The sequence below is a fragment of the Barbus barbus genome (assembly GCF_936440315.1).
Source record: "Barbus barbus genome assembly, chromosome: 43".
Classification (NCBI taxonomy): Eukaryota; Metazoa; Chordata; class Actinopteri; order Cypriniformes; family Cyprinidae; genus Barbus; species Barbus barbus.
Window position 1 is genome coordinate 25,036,420 of NC_136721.1, and position 23,916 is coordinate 25,060,335.

The following is a 23,916-nucleotide window of genomic DNA, read 5'->3' on the forward strand; positions in this document are numbered from 1 at the left end:
AACAGACCCAGAGCAGGAAATAACTGCAGCATTGAGTAATGAAACCCTGGAGCTCCCGACAGCTGCTCTGCTCTCAATCCACAGACACACCACGAGTTCTCAACACCAGAACGAGGAGGGTCAATCTTCCTCTAGAAACAAATCACTTCAGCTCAGAGCCTCTAATTGAGTAGGATTAATCAGTACAGAATCAATATTGGCAGTTGATTAACTACTGAAAACATGCATTCTGACAAAGACAACTGAATGCACTGGTTATAGACTTTAATACAAGTTAAATATGTGGGGCTTTCTACCTTTATTACAAATATATCTACTTTAAAAGCACATAGGAAGCAATAAAATGAAGAAAGGGTTGTGGGTAGGGCTGTAAGATTTGGGGGAAAAATTAACTGATTTGTCTGATAAAATAAGTGACTTTAAAATGTGATTAAAAAAATTGCAAGCTGCAGAATGTGGAAAAATTATTTGTGATTATATTGCAACACTAAGGCTGCTCAATTTGGGAAAGAGGGCAAAAATATAAACTGATAAAAACTGTGACTGATTTATGTAATAAAATAGAAACTTCAGGTTTGCTACGCTTGTTTGTAGGGCTGAATAATTTGTCCAAAAAAATAAATAAAATAAATAACTAGTGATTTGTGCGTCAATATAAGTTTAACAACATCAACAACTAATGAATAATTAGTATTTAGATTATTTTAATTAAATACACAATTTTTATAGATAAAGATTACAACAGAAACATTTCTTATTTTGTTTAATATGCATGATCACTATTATTATTTATAATAATAGTATTATTATTATTATTAATATAAACATTTATTTTATTTAACTCTTCCCCCGCCATTGATGAGATATCTTGTCAATTAAGAGACAACGCTTCTCGCCAAAGACTTTTGAAATATGTGTGTGTGTGTGTATGTGTGTGCGCACAGTATATGTATGTATGTAGCCTATATGTGTGTGTTTGTGTCTATAAACGTGTGTGTGTCTGTCTGTTTGTTCCGTTTATTGAATGCAATTTCAGTTATTCATATAATTATTTACAGGTGAAAGAATCTGAATGTATTTTGCTTTAATTCATTTTTCTCCGTTTTTTGTCCAAAATATTGTATTTAATTAAAATTAATTAAAAGCAGAGGCTCGGTTTTTTATTTTGATATATAATATGTTCACATATTCATAGCAGAAAATATTCTGAGGGCCTTCAAATTTAGGTGAAAATCATCAAAAAAAATGCTGGCGGTGGCTGGCAACTTTAAAAAAAAAAAAAAAAAAAAAAACGCTGGCGGGGAAAGAGTTAATATGTATGATCACTATTATTATTTATAATAATAATAAGTTAATTATTATTATTAAACAAATATTAAATCTAAAAAATAGGTAAGAAAAATAATACTACAGTATAACTGTATAATAAAATAAAAAAAATTCTTAAATGACTGATTTGTTTTTAGAATATAACAATAGTAACATCTTATGTTGTTTAATATTTTATCAAAAATAATAATACATTTTATTTTACAGTACAACTACAACAGTAAAGTAAAATGACAACAGTGCTATTTATGGCGGTCTTATTTTTTTCCTTTTTCAAACATTAAACTACGATCAAATTTTTATTTCTGCAAAAAACAAAAAACTTCTCTTTTGTTGACAACACTCAGTTTATAGAGGTTTCTCACTAGAAGTTTGGGAAAATGGTTGCCGCATGTTGCATTATAAGTGACCCAAAATCCCAATACATTCAACATTTACTGCAAACCTCAACTCAAAGCTCATTTGGAAAACTAAACGTGTGAATAGTGCTCGAGACACCACAGCATCTGTCTCTCGTGATCTCCAGAGTTTCCTCCCACTCTCTTTCAGGACGTGAATTACAGCGCAGCCCTTCTGTCTTCATCTCCTTGGTAACTGAGACCCTGAAAGATGCTTCGGTTTCCACTGCGATCATATAAAGGCCTCGGACGAGTTCAGGCACAGAAGCCTCTTCATGCATCATTCTGAATAAATACTGGCATTTGAGCACAAATAAAATCCTCAGAGAATAAAGAAATGAAAAAAAATCTGTCTGCATTCTGCCTGTCACTTCCTGTTGAGAAAGGAAATACAATGATACCCCTCCCAGAGAACAGACAATGATTGGAAACCCCTCCTGTCTCTGTTTGAACCAAAATAATCATTTTGCATTTTCAGGCAAAAGAGGCCATTGCTATAAACGATCTGTTTAGTAGGGCTGGGCGATATGACGATATTATCGTATATCGACGATGTCTCGTAAGTATCGCGATATCGATGTCAACAGTCAGGTAACAGACCATTATCGGGAAAAAAATGACAAATGATAAACCTAGTATGTTGCAAAAAATATTTTACATAGCCCCATGGTCACCATACAGGTCTTTTTGCATGCAAGAATGAAATAATTTAGTAGGAGGGTTGGGAATCGAAAAACTAGGCTATTCTAATTTTGGAAATCAGATCAAATGTGTAAGGTCAGGAATCTAATTACTTGTTATAAAATTACATTTCAATTCTGCTTCTCAATTCCTGTATGCACATTTATTGTGATGTCAAAAGATTCAACTGCAAGAAGACGAAATAGAACTCACTTCTGCACTCGTGCGCTGTTTTCCGTGCTGCACACACACACACACACACACACACACACACACAGTGCATGCTCTTATATACGCGAACACTGAACTGAGCTCTCTTTCTCGCATTCTTACACATTCCTGAAAAAAAAAAAAAAAAAAACCCTGTACAACTTTTTTTTGCACATTCCTGCTATATTACTATTTATGTCAACAACATACTGACCTGCACATTTATATTTTTTTATCTTTTATTTTATTCTTTTCTACTTTTCTTTTTCTTAATATTTGTCTATACAATTGCACTGTCCTTGGAGCGGACCTGACTTACATTTCACTGCTGGTTATACTCTGTAAAATTGTGTATATGCCTGAAACTGTGGACAAAGATGGCATTGTCAGGCAAAAGACAGACAAATTTTTGGTGCATACCTAAATAAATTATGCCAATAAATCTTAACTCTAGGAAAGCAATAACCTCATAAAGCATTTTGTCGAGCTCATTAAACAGTAAAATGATTATCATGACAGACAGAAATTATGTTTAAAGCACAGAGATTTATGTAGTGCTATATTAATCTCTGCGTATGTTTTAAGAGCACAGAGATGTGTAGGCATGACTGTAGTCGCTATGGAAACAAAACATTTCCATGGAAACCTGTAGGATTATGTAACAAAGTATACGGTCACTTGTGCCCTGTTTTCTGCCCACTCACTCCTGAACTCTTGCATGCAGCTCAATGGGGAGATTCGCTTCATCAACTACGGTTTTATCATCTCAGGCTATTTACAGTCTCTCAGCTTCTGCGGTCACTATATCTTTAGTTTTCCCTCTAGCCGTGTTTTAAGATCATCATATTGACCGTCTCGCTGAGAGAAACATCTGGAAAGTTTCATTATCAGGCATGCAAATGCTCAACAATATCGATTACAACAAGCTAAACGTTTAAACAAATGTGTATTTTCCTTAAAATTCCCCACAAATTCCATCGAGAGAATGAGAAACTGAGCATGCTGTTTACTCAAAAGTTCTGTAAAGCCTTTGTAAACGAGCCAGATCTCGCCGCATGAATTTCCTGCATCAATAATGGCTTCTTGACAGTTTCTGAATGGCAGTCAAATCCATTTCAGCCCACCAGCAGGCTCAGATGAAGGCCAAAGCCCATCAGTCCCGTTCCAGAACTTACTGGCAGCCGTTAAACCGGACAGCAGGCAATCAGAGAGAGTCTGTCGTGACTGAAAGCAGCCAAACGAACCCAGTGATCGACTTATAAATGCATACAAGACCGGAACACCTGCAGAGCTAAAGGAAGTGTGTGTCTTTCATATAGAGAGAAAGACAGAAAAGATAGAAAGCTTGAGATTACACAATCTCAGAGGAAAATCTCTTAATTGCAGCAACGTTTAAATCGGCAGGTTAAATCAATTGTGATTTATTGCCTGACTGATTCACATCTCAAGAGTTTCTTTGGATATTAAAAATCAAATGGAGGCCTGCAAATACAGTTTTAGGCTAAAATCTGATCATGTACTTATATAGTTGTTGATAAGCACTAAAAATGCATTCGATATTCATAAAACAAGTATAAAAGCTTACAAAATCTCACTAAACAAGAAAAAATTAAATCAAAATATTCTTATTCAATATACATTAAATGGGTATGGATTACTAAACCATAAAAAAAAAACCCCATTCTTACTCAAAATAAAAGTAAATTTAAATAATATAAAATACAATTTGATTTGATTTTACTTATTTTTAGCCAAGTCAACATTTCTTATGTTCATTTAATCTTTACTACTAAAATAATAATAATAATTTAAAAGAAAACACTAAAACTTTAGAATACAAATATATTAAAAAAACACAATATTAATAATAGTATCCATCAGCAATACAATTTTTAAAAAAAAATCAAATGTCACTCAAAAGATTAATTCTGGGAGACCCTCTGTCTTCAGTGTCTTATAAAAGTTCTGAATCTTTATGTAAACTGCCCAGGGGTTCAACTGCATGAATTTGCATCTTATCACCAACTCATGAGGAACTTCCTCATTTGACCTACTTTCCAGAAGTGAAGTGTGTGAATTATCTCAGCCGTAACACTACACAGATGAGAAGGAGGGCGTGGAGCAGCACTCGTGTGTGTGTGTGTGTGTGTGTGGGATTGAGTTGCTGGCTGAGTGTTTATGTGGGTGTGATCATAAGTGAAACGCTTTGAAAGTGATGTTATGTTTTAAAATTCAAAGATTCAAAATGTGAAGACTTCCGGTCTACAAACAAATAATAAAAAGTTATCATAAGACACACTTAAGTGGTCTACAATACGAATTATAACTTATATTACCCAGCCCAAACCCTTTAGACTGGATCCAGATATGGAGAAATGTGCTATGAGGTTAGATAAGATCAACGTTATTTATTCCAAAAGGTGGAATAGCACAGTACAATCAACACAAAGTACATACAATTTATATAAATAAATAAACATTAAAAATAAAAACATACTAAAATATAATTATTTTCACACTCAATTACTTGCTAAATAAACGTAATAATAGTACTAATAATAAAAATAAATAAATAAAAAATAGATCTGAAATATTTATCAGAGTTTGAATGACTTTATAATGCCAAAATAAATTGACCGCAGATTGTTAAGAGAGACATAAAACCACAAAGCTATGCAGAAAATTACTGACAGCTGGAAAAATCTAATTAATCTAATTTTCATTTAGTTTAAGTTAAAGAAACTAAAACTGTAAAACTGCAATAAAAACTATTGATATTTAATAAAAAAATTATAACAGATGTTTTAACAAAATATAAAATAATTAGTGCTGTCAAACGATTAATTGCATCCAAAATAAAAGTTTGTGTAAATAATATTTGCGTGTACTGTGTATATTTATTATGTACATATAAATACACACACATGCATGTATACATTTCAGAAAAATATATAATATTTGTATATTATAATAAAAATTTTAATGTTAATATTTTTAAATATATAATAAAAATGTAAAAATATATACATGTAAACACATGCAGGTCTAAATATTGTCAAAATATATACTTGTGTATTTATATATACACATGATAAATATACACAGTATACACGCTAGGGATGCACAGTATACCGGTACTGGAAAAATATATTATATTCCAATGGTACGATATCATAATTTTGCTAAATTCGGTATTTCATACGCTGCTGTTGCGAAATGCACCTGTAGGTGGCAGTGCTTCCCAAATTGTTGCGGAGCCGGTAAATGTGACAACAGAACAATTGTCGCTTGCTCATCCTGATCTTTTCAGAGAATTAAGAGATCAACAGGTGAGTGCATCATTCATAAGTTAAGATTTAATTTGACCTTTTATTTACAATTGATCAACGCACATACAGATGTGATATAGTAAGCGCAAATGTGCATGTGAGACACGCTAGAATCAATGAAGTTTTGGTCACGTAATATATGCATTTGCATTTCATACAATCGAATATTAATTGGATATGAATTGAGCAAGAGTTTTGGATTATTTTGGATGTGATTAAGTGACAGCATTAAATATAATATCCACATGTCTTTGCAGAAAATAATTGCATGACTGCAGAATGCAGTGACTGACAAATTAAAATCTCATAATTCAAAGAGCTGTGAATTACTCAAACTTGCTCTTAAATGTTTCTTTCTGTACAATAATAAAGTTTAGTCAAATGAAAACTGTGGCCACACCACACAGCAGCTGTTTAACATCTTAAATCACATGGTGTGTATCTGAGGAATGTCATGTCACTGTCCGTCTGCATTATTCCTGGCACACTGCGGGTCTAAATGTGGCTGTGGGCCAGTAGATCTGAATACTCCACATAAACTACATAACTCACATTCGCTAAATGCAGAGAGGTGGACCCTCCTTACGCTGGGCACATATTTAAAATATCACTTCTGGCAACAAAGCTCCTGGTCTGATAGCATATTCGACAAATACAAAATCAATTTAATACACTAAAAATCTCATTCCTTCTATGTTATTTTCTCTCATATATGGCTCATATATTATCAATTATAAACATATGGGCTGTGTTCCAGTGCTTAGTGAGCTGCCTTGCAGTCTACTAAGTACATAGTCAGCACCCTTCAAACAAAAAAATGACTGATTTAAAACGCTCTACATATTGCTGCCGACAGCATAAAAAAATTATGCTTTTATTTATGCCATAAGTATTACTTTTTTGGTACTGAATTAATTTTAAGTATATTTATTATCAACATTTCTCTTTCTACAACCACCATGGACAGGATTTCTTTCGTTGTGATATTTCTCTGTTCAAAAAACAGGTATTAAAACAAAATATTATGTTGTTTAGTATGCTTAACATTTATTTCTTCTTTCTCTACAAAAATGTATTTTTTTGAAGCTGTAAATAAAAGATTACCAAGATTACTAATGCATAATAGCTTTTGTGCCTGGATCTTGCCTACAATACTTCAAAATGCTGCTTATGGAGTTTCAAGCATTGAAATAGGATTTATTGTTTAGCATTTATAGCATGCTAAACAAACAAGAACACATGCAAGACTGTGTTGCAAACAGCTGTTCTCGCAACAAAATATTTCCTGTTTAAAGCAACACGGCACTGCATGTATGAAAATCTGAGCAACAGAAAGGGAGGAGAGAGGAAGAGAAATGAAAATGAGAAACACATTTTCGTCCCTCTAGAGGGTCGTGGGCGTGGGACGGAGAGAGAGAGAGCCAGCGAGAGAATTACACTCAATTCAGGGGTTTTACAATCATACTGTTACTGAAAAAAGTAGTTCATAAAACTGACCATTTCGACTCCTAATTACATGAGCCACGTTTAAATCCATAACACATTAACATGCCAAGTCGCAACAACTTCTTTGACAACTTCTTGCCAAAAAAATAGATTATTATCAATAGCTATTAATTGTCTTTGATATTGATGTTGCAGTGAGTAAGCAGCAGCAGTGAGGAAAATAGATCGATAATCAAACAGAAGTGGGTTTTACACCCATCAGGCATAGATCTGTAATGGACGTATGGTAAAACCAGAAGACAGACGCTTTGGTTTTCCTCTGACTGACAGACTGTCAAGACACCAGTGACACACACGAGCCCAATCTGTGATCAGAGCAAACACACAGACATCCCACAACACAACAGGCCTAATGATACTAGTGATAAACCGATATATCGGCCAGGCACGGATGGCCATTTAGTGTCAATTCCAACTGGGATAGTGTGCATTTTCATGCCACAAAAGAAAACCAAACATACAGGTATGAAATAAAGCAAGGGCTTTTAAACAGCCACAAGGAAGGGGGTAAAAGTTTAAAGAAAAACAGTGTAAAAATATAAAATAAATCATTTTTGCTTAACATAAAAAAAAATCATAAATGTATTAAAATAAATAAATCATTTACACACACATAGTATAAATTGTATGTATAAATTTCACTTTGTCCACTAACGAAACAACATGAGCATATCATAAGCTATCATATCACTATAATATAGATGACATAACAAATATCACTTTAAAACAAACGAAAATAACCTGAATATAAACTACGTTATCGACATTCTCTCTAAAGTCACACAAATGCAACAAAGATCACCACATTTTGCAGATTACAAAATATTTCCAAGTTTATAAGTGACAAATGAAAAGACTTTTATTATTTTGATTTGTGCGCGTGCAGAGTTGCAGTGTCCCTCGCGCGCCTGTACTGTCCGGTGCGCGCACTCTACACCTAATAATCGTTACCGAGGGCCACAATCGTGTCAGAAAACGGCCAAATGACCTCCAAATCACAAGAAATGTCTAAACAAACACGACAAACGCGTTTGTCCTGCAGAGAGCGAGCGCTAACGCCACTAGCGTGCGCGCTAGCGTTGAGGCCGCGCTACTAAAACCCTGAGGAGAAGAATAATCCAGGGTGAAAGGAAATTAGAAACAGAAACTTACGCTTATTTGGGTCTAGATGTGCGGTTGAAGTGGACAGCGACTCGGGGACAGACGGGGAGCGTGAGGTTTTTCTCCGTTAGAGGGATTTTATCCACTGTTTCCTTCTGCAACCGTTTGTTTCTGTCGGTACGCGTCTCTGGGGCGCGGCGCTCTGGAGTCGCTGAGGTGAAGAGGCTTCTGATTGGTTCGCGTCCCACGAACTCCCGCCCACTTCGCCAAACAGAGCGTTTGATGTGAGCCGCCCACAGCAGTGATGGGCGGGGCCTGTCCGTGCTCTTATAAACAGCGAGCTCGGCGTGTAATCTGTTGTGAGACTATTGGGTGGGGTATATATATGACCCAGGACCACAAAACCAGTCCATTTTTGAAACTGAGATTGCTTGAAATTGCTTTCCATTGATGTATGGTTTGTTAGGATAGGACAATATTTGTCTGAGATACAACTATTTGAAAATCTGGAATCTGAGGGTGCAAAAAAATCTAAATATTGAGAAAATCACCTTTAAAGTTGTTCAAATGAAGTCCTTAGCAATGCATATTACTAATCAAAAATGAAGTTTTGAAATATTTACAGTAGGAAATTTACAAAATGGCTTCATGGAACATGATCTTTACTTAATAATATCCTAATGATTTTTGGCATAAAAGAAAAATGTATAATTTTGATCCATACAATGTATTGTTGTCTATTGCTACAAATATACCTGTGCTACTCATGACTGCTTTTGTGCTCCAGGGTCACATAAATGTTTTTCAGTAAATGAACTTGTATATTCCATAATACATACAAATATATAGCCTATATATAGTTATGTAATAATTTAAATAATGGAATAAAAATTTAATTTGCAATGAATACTTGTAGTGTAGTCAGTATATATAATATTTAATTTTATTTATTTATTTATTCCAGATAAAAATGTCAGAATATTTAGCAGGACAGTTCAGTTGTGTCATGGTCAGATGGGCCAAATTCAGGTTTGTCAGTTCTCAAGTTCACCACATGAGGTCACCACTTTACAATATACTGTATATTCAGCAAGCTATTGAATTCCCTTTGTGGTCATAAGTCACGTGTGTGGTCTTGTAAGTTGTACATTTCAATTCTGAGATGCTTATATGTGACCCTGGAACACAAAAGCAGTAGCACAGGTATAATTGGAGCAATAGCCAACAATACATTGTATGGGTCAAAATTATAGATTTTTCTTTTATGCCAAAAATCACTAAACTGTAAAAAAAAAAAAAAAAGGGTAATTTTAACTGTAAAATTTTGTAAAAAAGCTACGGGAAAAAAACTGTTAATAGGTTAACAGTAAGTTTCCATACTATATACAGGGAAAAACTGTAAAAGATCTAACAGACACTTTATATAATTTTACAGTAAAATGCTGTTAATTGTACAGTTTTTAAAAGTGAAAAATAACAAATCAATGTATAATTTAGTCAAAAACTGAAAACTGATATTCCCAGAGTGACGCTCCACATTTTGTTTAAATAATCGTGGTTTTTAACCGTTTTTGTTATCAGTTATGTACATTTGGGCTTTATGTTACATCTTCTGTTGTTTAATGAAAGTTCATTGCATTATTTAAGTATCATGTGTGATACCATGATGGTGTTTTGTGTTTGCATGAATGATTCTGTGCACCTTCTATATATTAATATATACTTCTGCTTGTGGTGAAGCTACTTGTGATGAGCTTTGATTCTTCATGTGGCTTTCTCTTTTACCACCTGCATTATCATGCACGGGTCAGTATGTTAAAGGTACAAAACAGATTTTAATAGCAGTGTGTGTTGTTGAGTCTTGTGGTTTACATTCAAATTTCTTGTTGGATAATTACAGTTTTATACTGTAATTTTTACAGTTTTGTTCTGTAAATGTGTTAACAAAATTATTCTGGCAACCACAACTGCCAGAATTATTTAGTAAAAACTACAGGATTTTTTTTTTTTTTTTTTACAATGTAGGATATTAAGTAAAGATCATGTTCCATGAAGATATTTTGTAAATATATAAAAACTTAATTTTTGATTAGTAATATGCATTGCTAAGAACTTCATTTGAACATCTTTACAGGCAATTTTCTCAATATTTAGATTTTTTTTGTACCCTCAGATTCCAGATTTTCAAATAGTTGTATCTCAGACAAATATTGGCCTATCATAACAAACCATACATCAATAGAAATTAGCTTTCGGATGATGTATAAATCTCAATTTAAAAAAATTGCCCCTGATGACTGGTTTTGTGGTCCAGGGTCACATATTAGTTCATGGAGGACTGCTTTGAATTATATTATTTGTACATTTTGTTTAATTTGGCTCTTGTGCCTCAGGACTTGTTATGGGTATGCAATTCTAAATAGATTTTGCATATTTGCACTGATGCTGCTGAGTTAGTTTTTGTCAGTCCTTGTCTTGTGTTTCCCCTCCTCCTGTGCCCATATTTGGCCTTCCTGTTCCTGTCCTCGTTTGTCTCCATTAGTTTAATTAGTCCCTAGCCCTGTGTTTTGATTAGTCCACACCTGTTCCGTATTTCCCTGTGTTTATAATCCCTGTGTTTCCTAGCCCCTGTGTCCGGTCTTAATCGTCATTGATGTTCGTCTCTCCCCAAGCTCCTCGTCTCTGTGTGTGTTTCAATAAAAAAGGCTATTTGGAACTCCTACGTCTCCTCGCTCCTTGTGTCCCGAGAGGGAACGTGACAGAAGACCGGACCCACAACAACACCATGGCTGAGGACAGGCTTTGGTGTCTGCGGCAGGATGGTCGGGAGTTGGTAGAGTATGTTGAGGAGTTCCTTGAGCTTTCCAACGAGGTGAGCTGGATTGACGCCTCACTCGGTGTGTGTTTTCGGTTTGGGTTGGACAAGGATGTCATCAGCTGCGATATCCCCACGTCCAGTTTTTCTCTTATCGGGCTGATAAATTATGTCCTCAATGTACATGGCATTGATTTCGAAGTCGAAGAATGTCAAACTGATCTTCGTCCAACCCAACCCGAGAACAACCCGGCCTCACCAGCTCACCGCTCGCCAGGACCCTCCACATGCCCTGCCAAATGTTCCGGCCACCCCACTCTTCCCAGCACTGCTGCTGTCCTCAGCCCAGAGCACCCGCGCAACCCCGCGCTTCAAGAGCGCCCTCCTGAGTTCCCGCTGGTGCCGTCCAGCCCTCCTGAGTTCCCGCTGGTGCCGTCCAGCCCTCCTGAGTTCCCGCTGGTGCCGTCCTGCCCTCCTGAGTTCCCGCTGGTGCCGTCCAGCCCTCCTGAGTTCCCGCTGGTGCCGCCCAGCCCTCCTGAGTTCCCGCTGGTGCCGCCCAGCCCTCCTGAGTTCCCGCTGGTGCCGCCCAGCCCTCCTGAGTTCCCGCTGGTTCCGCCCAGCCCTCCTGAGTTCCCGCTGGTTCCGCCCAGCCCTCCTGAGTTCCCGCTGGTTCCGCCCAGCCCTCCTGAGTTCCCGCTGGTTCCGTCCAGCCCTCCTGAGTTCCCGCTGGTTCCGTCCAGCCCTCCTGAGTTCCCGCTGGTTCCGTCCAGCCCTCCTGAGTTCCCGCTGGTTCCGTCCAGCCCTCCTGAGTTCCCGCTGGTTCCGTCCAGCCCTCCTGAGTTCCCGCTGGTTCCGTCCAGCCCTCCTGAGTTCCCGCTGGTTCCGTCCAGCCCTCCTGAGTTCCCGCTGGTTCCGTCCAGCCCTCCTGAGTTCCCGCTGGTTCCGTCCAGCCCTCCTGAGTTCCCGCTGGTTCCGTCCAGCCCTCCTGAGTTCCCGCTGGTTCCGTCCAGCCCTCCTGAGTTCCCGCTGGTTCCGTCCAGCCCTCCTGAGTTCCCGCTGGTTCCGTCCAGCCCTCCTGAGTTCCCGCTGGTTCCGTCCAGCCCTCCTGAGTTCCCGCTGGTTCCGTCCAGCCCTCCTGAGTTCCCGCTGGTTCCGTCCAGCCCTCCTGAGTTCCCGCTGGTTCCGTCCAGCCCTCCTGAGTTCCCGCTGGTTCCGTCCAGCCCTCCTGAGTTCCCGCTGGTTCCGTCCAGCCCTCCTGAGTTCCCGCTGGTTCCGTCCAGCCCTCCTGAGTTCCCGCTGGTTCCGTCCAGCCCTCCTGAGTTCCCGCTGGTTCCGTCGCGCCCCCAGGTGTCCGCGCTTCCAGAGCGCCCCCAAGTGTCCGCGCTTCCAGAGCGCCCCCAAGTGTCCGCGCTTCCAGAGCGCCCCCAAGTGTCCGCGCTTCCAGAGCGCCCCCAAGTGTCCGCGCTTCCAGAGCGCCCCCAAGTGTCCGCGCTTCCAGAGCGCCCCCCAGTGCCGGCTCCACGCACGTGCCCTCCAGTGCCGGCTCCACGCACGTGCCCTCCAGTGCCGGCTCCACGCACGTGCCCTCCAGTGCCGGCTCCACGCACGTGCCCTCCAGTGCCGGCTCCACGCCCGTGCCCCCCTGAGTTCCCGCTGGTTCCGTCCAGCCCAGCTCGTCAAGAGCGTCCCCAAGTTTCCGCGCTTCCCGAGCGCCCTCCCGTGCCGGCTCCTCGCACGTGCCCTCCCGTGCCGGCTCCACGCACGTGCCCTCCCGTGCCGGCTCCACGCACGTGCCCTCCCGTGCCGGCTCCACGCACGTGCCCTCCCGTGCCGGCTCCACGCACGTTCCCGCGGGTTCTGTCCAGCCCCGCGCTGCAAGAGCGCCCGACAGAGTCCGCGCTGCAAGAGCGCCCGACAGAGTCCGCGCTGCAAGAGCGCCCGACAGAGTCCGCGCTGCAAGAGCGCCCGACAGAGTCCGCGCTGCAAGAGCGCCCGACAGAGTCCGCGCTGCAAGAGCGCCCGACAGAGTCCGCGCTGCAAGAGCGCCCGACAGAGTCCGCGCTGCAAGAGCGCCCGACAGAGTCCGCGCTGCAAGAGCGCCCGACAGAGTCCGCGCTGCAAGAGCGCCCGACAGAGTCCGCGCTGCAAGAGCGCCCGACAGAGTCCGCGCTGCAAGAGCGCCCGACAGAGTCCGCTCCTCTGTGGCTCCCAGGGGGGAGCTTCCCCAAGAAAATTTTGGGGGGGGGTAAGAGGGTCACAGCCTGTGTGGCCGGGCCAAGGGCCAAGGCCACACGACCCGAAAAAAATAGGCCGTGGCTTCCCGAGTCCCCTGACCCGCCCTGGCCTCCCGAGTCCCCTGACCCGCCCTGGCCTCCCGAGTCCCCTGACCCGCCCTGGCCTCCCGAGTCCCCTGACCCGCCCTGGCCTCCCGAGTCCCCTGACCCGCCCTGGCCTCCCGAGTCCCCTGACCCGCCATGGCCTCCCGAGTCCCCTGACCCGCCATGGCCCCTGGAACGGGCACCGCCCTGGAGGCCTCCAGAGCGCCCACCCCCCCTCCCCATTGGATGGTGTTAGGCGTGAGGACACGCCTTCCGGAGGGGGGCGTAATGTCAGTCCTTGTCTTGTGTTTCCCCTCCTCCTGTGCCCATATTTGGCCTTCCTGTTCCTGTCCTCGTTTGTCTCCATTAGTTTAATTAGTCCCTAGCCCTGTGTTTTGATTAGTCCACACCTGTTCCGTATTTCCCTGTGTTTATAATCCCTGTGTTTCCTAGCCCCTGTGTCCGGTCTTAATCGTCATTGATGTTCGTCTCTCCCCAAGCTCCTCGTCTCTGTGTGTGTTTCAATAAAAAAGGCTATTTGGAACTCCTACGTCTCCTCGCTCCTTGTGTCCCGAGAGGGAACGTGACAGTTTTGGCATATGAAAGTTTTTGTTTGTTTGTTTGTTTTATTTTTGATTCATGCTCATTGTAGTGCGGGTTTGTGGTTTGTTATGTTGTTGGATTCCAGCCATCAAGATCTGTTGACACTGACTTCCCGTCTGAGTGACCCTGAGATCTGGGTTATTCAGTAGAGATGAGACACACATGCAGTATAACAGTAAATCTTCCTCTAATGGAACAAACTGAATGCAAATACTTTGAAAACTGTTTTTGATGTGCTCTATTTGTGTAAGCTAAATCAGCATTGGACTTGTTTGTGGACTAATATGCTATTAAATGTCTTTATTCTTGCATGCTGTGGCCAAACCTGTAATGGGATCTCATCATTAGAGATTTGCATCATCAGTTATTGTAATGAAAATAACAAAGATAAGACCAATTTTAAAAGAAAGAAAAGAAGCTAAACCAGTTCAGGCACTTTCTCCAGCTGCTTCATGCGTCATAGAAGCTGATTGAAATATTTACTCAGTCATTTCCTGGTCGATTCTAGTGTTCTTTGCTGTGATTACTGGAGGTTTGACGCTTAGCTGCCTGCTCCAAGGATTTAAATGAAAAACAAAAATCTGAAAAAAATGAATAAATATTTCCAGATCTGGATTTAGGTGAGTTTCATATGGATGTATGAAATGTTTTGCATTTCTAGATTGCATTCAGATTAGGATTTGGCATAGTTCTGATTTCAAACATTTCTGTTGCAGAATTTGAGTTCTGAGAAAGTAGAAAAATGTACATTAATTTGAGAATGTCTTAAAACATCAATCTTTTGCTTTGATTTAAAAAAAAAGATCATCTTGCATTATTCAATGCAAATGTCACTTTTTAGGCATTCATGTAATCAGTAATCATTCATTTGTGTGCATTTGATTCATTCCATCTGACCTATAAATAGTAAAGAATGTTAAAATTCTTTAATTCAAGAATGTCTTCATTGAATGCAATTTCTTAATTTTTCAACATCCAGTATATTTTCCAGGTGAATGGCAATCTTAGATTTCCAGATTTTTGTCCTGCACTCTTTATATGATTATACTAACATTTGCTCAGGCAGAATTACGTGATTTCTCTTTAACAGTGATCCATTTTCATATTGTTGTGTTTTCTGCGAATATTCATGTTAGTAAGATGACAGGAAAACTAAAAGAGATGCTAGTGAGAGAACAAAATACAGCTGAAGAAAAAGAAAAGTGGAGAAAGGCACTGAGAGACAAAGCCAAACCTGCGCAGAAGGAAACAACAATGAAGAGAGGAAAAGAAAATGCCTTTGGATTGAGAGAACATCAAAAAGTGCACCAGATGAACAGCCTTGACAAATATCGACCAGAGTGTAAGAACACTTGAGATGAGTTTCAGATTTGAACTCAAATATATGAATATCTCATGATGTGGATGTTTACCAGAATTAGGTTTTCACCAAACACTGCAACATGTATTTATACAAGATGAAAATTAATGGTGCAGGTTACCCAAAAATTTAAATTTGCACAAAATGTACCGAGATTAGGATGAGTTTGTTTCTTCATCAGATTTGGAGAAATGTAGCATTCCATCACGTGCTCAACAATGGATGCTCTGCAGTGAATGGGTGCCGTCAGAATGAGAGTCTAAACAGCTGGAAAAAAAAAAAATGTCACAATAATCCACAGGATTCCAGAAGACAAAAGCTGCATGTTTGTAAGAAAAACCCCATCATTAATGGATCTCAACTTCACGCTTTTTGCTTCAGGCCAAAATGATAATAACACTTCCTGCAGTGAAAAAGTAATTTTGTTTGAACCAGGAGAGAAATCTGCACAGATCAAGCTCAGTTTATACAGCTCTAAACAAATATGTGGGTTGACAACAGGAGATGGACTTTACTTTCACTTCTCCAGATGTTAACTGATGGACTGGAGTGGTGTGGATTACTGTGATGTTTTTATCAGACTCTCATTCTGACGGCACCCATTCACTGCAGAGCATCCATTGCTGAGACACTGATGGAATGCTTTATTTTTCCGAATGTGATGAAGAAACAAACTAATTTCCATCTTTGATGTCCAGAGGATTAGGACATCTTCAGCAATTTTTGGGTGAGCTGTTTCTTTAATGCATGAAGAAACTTTAATGTAACGGCAGTTTTGATTTCGGGATGGAATATGATCGGGAAGCCTGATGTGATTCTCTCGAACAGTAGCCTGAATCTTTGTTTGTTTGTTTTCAGTCTCTCTTCATCCAGACTGATCTGCAGAGTGTCATTCTGTGTGAGAGAAATTCAAGAATGAGGTGAGAGATTCACTGCTCATGTTCAGAGAATCAATCTGTGTGTCGTTTGATTTCTAACAGTGTTTTTCTCTTCAGAAAGAAGGCGTTTCCTCACCTAGAATGTTCTTCACGTCACTTTCTGTCAGTGATTCAGAATGAGACAGGAATACAAAACACCAATATTTTTAAGTTCATAACTTGATGACTATAACTGTACTGTGTACATATTTAGAGTTAATAATGTGTACACAGGCTTATATATGTGTCATATGATAGTAATACGATCAGTCAGTGCTAAAGCACTAACACTGTAAACTGTAGCTCTACATAGTTCTCATGTCTAGATGCGCAGCATTGAGAACAATGACTGTAAAGCAATAGGTGTTCCTGAAATGCCAGGTCACTCTGTTCCATTTGATTATACAGTGAATGGAGACTTCCTAAAGCTTCGTGGTTTGGTTTGTGCACACATTGTCTAGATTTTTACTATAGTCCTGTGACTTCAGGCACTTTATTCTGGCATGCAGAAGATGATTTTTCTTTAAACATGTCATTACTGTACTCGTACTTTCCGTTTAGAAGGTGTTTTTATCTGAAGCATCTCTGGTGTCATGTATCTCGTTCAGGTGCACAATGATCTCTGTTTCTGAACTAAATGATCACTGGGATTGAGTGTCTGTATTATTTTGATTCTATTCACATTGTGAAAGGTTATGAAAGTGTCCAAGTGTACATTACACTGTCCTTATTCCTGAGCAGGTGTTTGTTTTCAGTCATTATGATGACTACCCAAGTGTCTGTTGCTTTGCAATGCACAATAAATATTTCACTTTTTCATATTTTTAGCTATCAAAAATGCCTTCTATAGCTTGACTTGTCACATGGAAAGATATAGAATATATAATGTAATCAACACTCTTAAAAATAAAGGTGCTTAACAGGTTCTTCACAGCGATGCCATAGAAGAACCATTTTTGGTTCCACAAAGAACCATTCAGTCAAAGGTTCTGTAAAGAACCATCTCTTCCTTACCTTTTTATAATCTGAAGAACATTCTTTCAAGCTTTTGTGACACAGAAAGGTTCTTAAGATGTTAAAGATTCTTTATGGAACCATTTAGACCAAAAGGTTCTTCTATGGCATCGTAAAGCACCTTTATTGTTAAGAGTAAATGATAAATACTTTGTTGTCAGAGTAGTTTACTTCTACTGAAGTTAACGAAGTTAAAACAAAGATTATTGGAGTACACTTCACAAGAAATACATGCAGTACTATTTCAATCTTTCTACTTCAAAATTGCACATTTAATTAAATACTTGCCATTTCATTGTAATTAATTGAGACAAATTTCATTTTCATAAACACTACTTCACTAATAAAAGGGGTCAAATATTTGACCTTATACGTAATGCTTTATCCTCATTTAATGCATGAGCTCATTAAATCCTCTATTGAACACGTGACTTAGCACACACAACTGAGTAACTTAGTACTGCTTTTACTCTTAAAATCAACACAAGGTCCTTAAGCTGACTGGTTAATTTGTATTACAACCAAGTGAGTCTACAGTGCAGAAACATTATGTTTGATGTCGTTTTTTTTACTGATTTTATGACATAATGCTTATTGAGTAACATACATGCCTTTAAGAAGATGCTCCTGGTGTTTTGTGACATTTTAGACACTGAATTGCCATCAGAAACACTCACAAATATAGTTTAATTCAACTGACAAACATACACGAGAATGTACATAAACTACAGATTTTTTAGTGTTAATAAAAGCATTTTTGTTTTACCGCAGAAGGGCGAAAAAGAAGCTCAATTTCATTCATGTTTGCTCACTATATCATTCCCAGATCAGAGTTTTGACTCGGCTTGACTTGGTATTTTTCATAATATCAATAAATCTTGAACAATAGGCTGTTTGAACCGCACCCTCCCTGAAACACATCATCCGTAGCACATTGCATGGTACGTCATGATCTGTAAATCATTCATTCACCTTTGCACTGCACAAATGTTTTGCATTTACACTGTCGGAAAATGACAAAGTAGGAGACTTCCATGCACATTCTACAGTTCAACTGAACTAACAAAACCCTGCAATACTCAATGGTTGGGTCACGTGTCTGATCTGATGTGAGCAGGGAAAAACAAGCTAAACACAAATAGTCAAATGCAACTAAATAATTATGCATATAGTTAAAGATAAAATAAATTAAATTAAAAAGAATAAAATTAATTAGAAGTAATGCATACACTGAAAAAAAAATATTTTTCAGAAGGTTCACAGAATATTCCAAATTAACATTCATAGCCTAATGTTTTTCAAAGTGATTAAATTGAACGTTCATATAATCGAAAAAAAGGATAGGCTATTTAAAATATTCTAGAAACTAACTGGATGTCTTGAATGTTCAGATAACATTCAGAAATAATGTTTTCAGAAATAACGCTCTTAGAACATATTTCTTTTAGAAATGAGAGGAAAAGATATGGAAGTAGGAAGAAAGATATGTCTTCATTTCTATTAAGAATTAGACATACAGCATTAAACTATAGTCTTCATAAAATAGGGAAGCATGAATCGGGAAAGTGTGACAAATGTGGAGAATTAGAAACAGTGGAGCATATTCTTTTGGAGTGTTCTGCATATGAAAGTGAGAGATTTCTATTAATTCAAGATTTAAGATGGCTGGGAGTTGATAATATTTCTTTAAAAGTATTGTTAGGAAATGGGTCAAGGCAATCAAGAGTGCATGAAATATTATTTAAATACCTGAAAAACACAGAAACAATAGATATAATTTTTTTTCTCTTCTTTTTTTTCCTGCTCCGTTCAAATCTATGCACACTCCACACTCCAGAGCAGTAGGTGGCGGTAATGCACTTTTTTTTTTGGCTGGCTTGCCATACCGCCATAAAACACCAGAAGAAGAAGAAGAAGAGTTCATGGAGTGTAGATTGGGAAAATAACCTTTTCAGCGATTGACACCTCACAAACCTTCTGTATTCCGCCAGAGAGGACTGTGACTAATGCATCACCATTTGTATTGCCTACTGCTTTTGACATTTTTGCAATAAATAAATGATTGTAATTTCATTTATCTGTCTGTGATGTTTTTCTTATACTGTACAGAAATATTTATGTTTAGGTTTAGAGGTAGGAGTGGGATTAGTGACTATAAAAATATTTTTAATGTTACTAAAATTGTTATTTCATATTTCGGTCAATTTCATTTTATATCCTTTTATAGGCTATTCTCTAAAATATGTAGGTTAAGGTTGGAGGTAGGTTAAGGCGTCTAAAAATCTAAATCGCTTATTGATAAAATTATAAAAATGCATTGATATGAATATCTTAATGATATAAAAGATACTGAAATATTTAAAATTTTTTAGCTAAAAATAAGTAGCAATTTGTACATTTTAAATGTTGAAATACGTCTAAATTGTACATTTTAACATCATTAAAAACGTACAAAAATTGTATGTTTTGTGCTTGTAAATGTTACGTATTAATAGGCCTACCTATGTATAAACAATGAGACCTGGCTGGACTAAATAAACTGGGCCTTGAACTGCCTGAGCTTGGCCTAAAAGGGCCGGTACTCGGTGTGTTTCCACCTCAGGAACCAGGACCTGAATCAGTGCTGCTAAGTAATTTTCTGAAAAAGTTGCTAAAGGCAGGTCGATTTGTTGCTAAAAGTTGCTAAATGACGTTGTGACGTCATTGGATGATGATGTCATTATGTAACCATGACGCAAAACTGCATCATTGCGTAGAATACACATTGAAATTACTCAAATCTCAGCAAAGGATATTATTTGAAATATGTTCATTTAGATTTGTTTGTAAAAAATAAACATTTAATATGTATTATTTGTAAACGCAAAATGAACACATTTTTATTATAAGGCAATGTTACTGTTGTAAATTACATCAATTATGAAACCAATTTCAGCTCTACAGAACATAACAGTGTCATTATTTTCAGTTCAGCTCAATTCAGTTAATTGTCAGTGTTCCAAAGTTCATAAATTATGTTAAATTCAGTTCTAAAGTAGCTCTATCATTATTTAGATCAATTCAGTTCAGTTCAATAACAATGTCAATGTTCCAAAGTTCAAAAAATGGTCATTATTCAGCTCAATTTAACTCAATTCAGTTCAGTAATCAATGCTGAAAAATGGATCAGTTATGAAATTAATTCAGTTTCAGCTGTAAAGCAGCGCTACAGAAAGCAATAAAGCAATTATTCAGATACACTTTGGTTCAATTCTGTTCATTGTTTATTCAATTGAGTTCAATAACTGTATCAGTCTTGTAAAATTCATCAGTTGTGATGCAAATTCAATTTCAGCTGTAAAGCAGCTTTACGGATGACAATAATGTCATTATTTAGCTCAGTTTAGTTCAATATACAACTCGATTTCCAGAAATGTTGGGACGTTTTTTACATTTCAATAAAATTAAGAGTAAAAGACTTTCAAATCACATTATTATTATTATTATAGCCAATATTTTATTTAAAATAGAACATAGAGAAAACCAAGGTGAGTAAAATGACAGAATTTTTGTTTATTTCGGTATTTCTTTTATTTTTTGAGGGAACTAAAAAATGTTTGAGATCTGCCAAAAACTAGTTAAGCTCTACTAGAAGGTAGGTTTACTGATGATGCATGAATTAATTCCACCAACTGATTCATTTCTGAAACAAATAATCAGTTCAATCACAGCAGTACATGCGCACATCATTGAGGGCCGTGTCGTCTCCGACTCCCTGCGGATGCTCAACCATCGTCTCAATGCCACAGATTCCCTTTCCTCCACACTTCTCACTCCAGTCGCCCCATTCACCCCACGATGTCCCTGATCCCTGCAGCATTTCTGCATTTCCACTGCAGTTAAACCTGGAAATACAATGACCATACATCACAACCAGAGATAGCCTATGAGTCCAACTGTCCAGCTCTAAGCGTTAAATAACTCTAGACACCAGACCAGGTCACTTCATAGTGTCAAAGGAGTCTCATGCAGTGATGTGTTTATACAGCTTGTTATGGGACGCTGTGAGAATGACATTCTTACTCCAGAATGGTTGTCACAAGTTAAATAAGTTCATCACCTGATATTGTTTGCGGCCGTGTCATCCCAGGTCCCTCGGTAGGGCTCCACTCTCAGCTGAAAAGATGTCAAAAATCCACTCGAGCACCATTTGATATCTGACCATTTTCCCCAGCTGAAGAAATAACAGGAATGTTAGTGGTATAACCAGTTATTTGTTAGTTAATAAAAAAATCCTGCATGAATATGACAGCAAAAAACTTTGATAATGCCGACCAAAACCTAATATGCTGTCTTGTGCTGTCTACATGGGCTCCATCGTAACTGAAATTATTTGATGCACTCTACACTCTTAAAAATAAAGGTTCCAAAAGGGGGTTTTCACAGTAATGCCTTAGAAGAACCAGTTTTGTTTCCCCAAATAATCTTTCAGTGAACAGTTCTTAAAAGAAACATTTTTTATAGTGTGAAGAACATTTTAATAATCTAGAGAACCTTTTTCCATGGTAAAGAACCTTTTGTGGAATGAAAAGTTTCCATGGATGGCAGCACCTCATAAGATGCTCTCTACAGGCAGTTCAAGGTCTTCACCTTCCTACGTCGGACTGAACTGTGGCGTAGTCCTCGTATGGGCCCGATGAGCTTTTGGACGGGTTGATGCAGTGAAGACGAATCCCATTGAGTGCTGTGTTATCACCAACCAGCAGAGATTCCCACATACCTGCCACCTTCAGAAAAACATCAACATGTGGTGAACCAGCACAAATATGTACTTTCATAATGTTAATAATATTAAAAAGCTGTGTTATTATCATTAACTTAAACTTTTAAAAAATGTGCTTTAACTGAAAATCTGTTTAATTTAATTTTGCTATCAGTTTCTAATTTTCATTTAGTTTAGGCTGCATTACTAAAAAATTTAATAACTTAAGTCAAACTGAAACAAATAATAATAATAATAATAATACAAAAAAATTAAACTGACAAAAACCCAAACAAAATGACTAAAACCTAAACTAAAATAAAAAGTAAATGTAAAATATTTTCATATTTTATATTTATGTTTTGCATTTATAAATGATCAGCTAGTTGAGTTTTGCTATATTATTTATGAGAATACTGTATGTGGGTAAAGTTGGGTATGCGTATGATAGTTATCAGTTGAAGTAAATGTTTTGCTATGACAGAGAATTATGAAATTGATATGGTTTTGGTTTTAATTTATAACATTTTGTGTATTTTTGGTTATAATTTAACATCATAGCAGCTGGCTACTGAGGAGAAACGGTTAAAATTCAACAAAATATAAAAAGAAGAAATATAAAAACTAAATTTATAGAATTTATCTTTGAATAAAAAAATCAAAAATTATATCTGGACAACATTGTTGTTATTGTGGCAAACTTTAATACTATTATATGATGTGTATTAGTGCTATGATATGGTCATATCGCCTAACGCTTAGCAGTTTCTCAAAGTTAATTGAAAGTCATGCCATTATACATAATACAATATCTTGTAATGTAATATCTTAAGTCCCCTCATGTGCAAGCCAAAGGCAACAGTTAACGTTAACATTACCCTAACTTTTACCAGTAGCAATCAGATTTATTTTAATAACGTCACAATAATCACTCTGAGCCACAATAATCATTTATTGATTTGATTTCAAGTGGAGACCAACCACTAAACCTCAGACTAAGTATTTACCTTAAGACTAAAGCCTGTGGCGTACATTCCAGTCGGACACATTTCCTTCTGACCCCACGAGCCCCATCTCATCCCGTTATGGACCGTCAGCAGAGATCTGAAAGGTCTGCTGATGGTTCGCTCGAAGCGTCCTCCTGCGATCACATACTGCCCGAAAACAGCCAGCGCTGAAATCAGCGTCAGAGAAAGAAACTTGTACATGGTTTGAGAGCCGTCTTTGTCTCCTGCTTGAGATCAGAACAGACGTGTGTGTGTGTGTGTGTGTGCGTCGGTTCGTCAAAGAGTTCAATGGAGGACACTGACCCTCCACCAACAGCTGGATCCAAGTCCAACCAGCACAGCAAACAACCAGTCAATACAGTCAAAAAATAAACTGATCAGTGGCTCAAGACGTCAGATTTCATCATTATTTGGATATTCTGGTTCAAGACAGTATTCAGACAATTATGCTAAAATAAAACGACTGTAGCTCAGAAATACAAATGCCACTCAGACAACATCTATAAAGAAAGAGTTTAGCTCATTTAAAATAGCATTGCTTGGCCATTTGAAAAATGATTTTGGTATCACAGTAGTTCACAGAAATA

At 38.2% G+C, this 23,916-nt stretch overlaps 3 protein-coding genes and 1 long non-coding RNA gene across 10 annotated transcripts in view; 2 read left to right on the forward strand and 2 right to left on the reverse strand.

Annotated features, from left to right (window-relative positions):
• Positions 1-8,764, reverse strand: part of LOC306861926 (alpha-adducin-like) — a 42,005-nt gene extending 33,241 nt beyond the window's left edge. For 6 of the 7 annotated variants that reach the window (XM_079404418.1, XM_079404416.1, XM_079404417.1 and 3 more), the window contains exon 1: positions 8,606-8,758. The gene's annotated coding sequence lies outside the window, so the exon portion shown is untranslated. Of the gene's footprint in view, positions 1-8,605 lie in introns of all 7 variants that reach the window. The other variant, XM_079404420.1, reaches the window with a different exon arrangement.
• The window catches only part of LOC306861931 (uncharacterized protein), a 1,169,885-nt gene that overhangs the window by 798,434 nt on the left and 347,535 nt on the right, over positions 1-23,916 (forward strand). The window lies entirely within an intron of this gene.
• Positions 14,780-17,387, forward strand: LOC306862485. Its single transcript, XR_013783567.1, has 4 exons — positions 14,780-14,910; positions 15,427-15,632; positions 16,509-16,570; positions 16,646-17,387. It is a non-coding gene; the product is annotated as an uncharacterized lncRNA (long non-coding RNA).
• Positions 20,407-23,607, reverse strand: LOC306862820 (vitelline membrane outer layer protein 1-like). The gene is made up of 4 exons (XM_079405832.1): positions 23,330-23,607; positions 22,211-22,347; positions 21,681-21,794; positions 20,407-21,465 (listed from the first exon to the last, which is right to left on the reverse strand). The coding sequence occupies exons 1-4, from the start codon at positions 23,528-23,530 to the stop codon at positions 21,282-21,284; spliced, it is 636 nt and encodes a 211-aa protein (XP_079261958.1). The 5' UTR covers positions 23,531-23,607; the 3' UTR covers positions 20,407-21,281.

Coding starts and splice junctions, on each gene's coding strand:
- LOC306862820 (XM_079405832.1), bottom strand. CDS start 23,530: ATGTACAAGTTTCTTTCTCTGACGCTGATTTCAGCGCTGGCTGTTTTC. Junction 21,795..22,210: donor GTTCAGTCCGACGTAGGAAG/GTGAAGACCTTG, acceptor TTATTTCTTCAG/CTGGGGAAAATGGTCAGATA. Junction 21,466..21,680: donor ACGGCCGCAAACAATATCAG/GTGATGAACTTA, acceptor TTGTATTTCCAG/GTTTAACTGCAGTGGAAATG.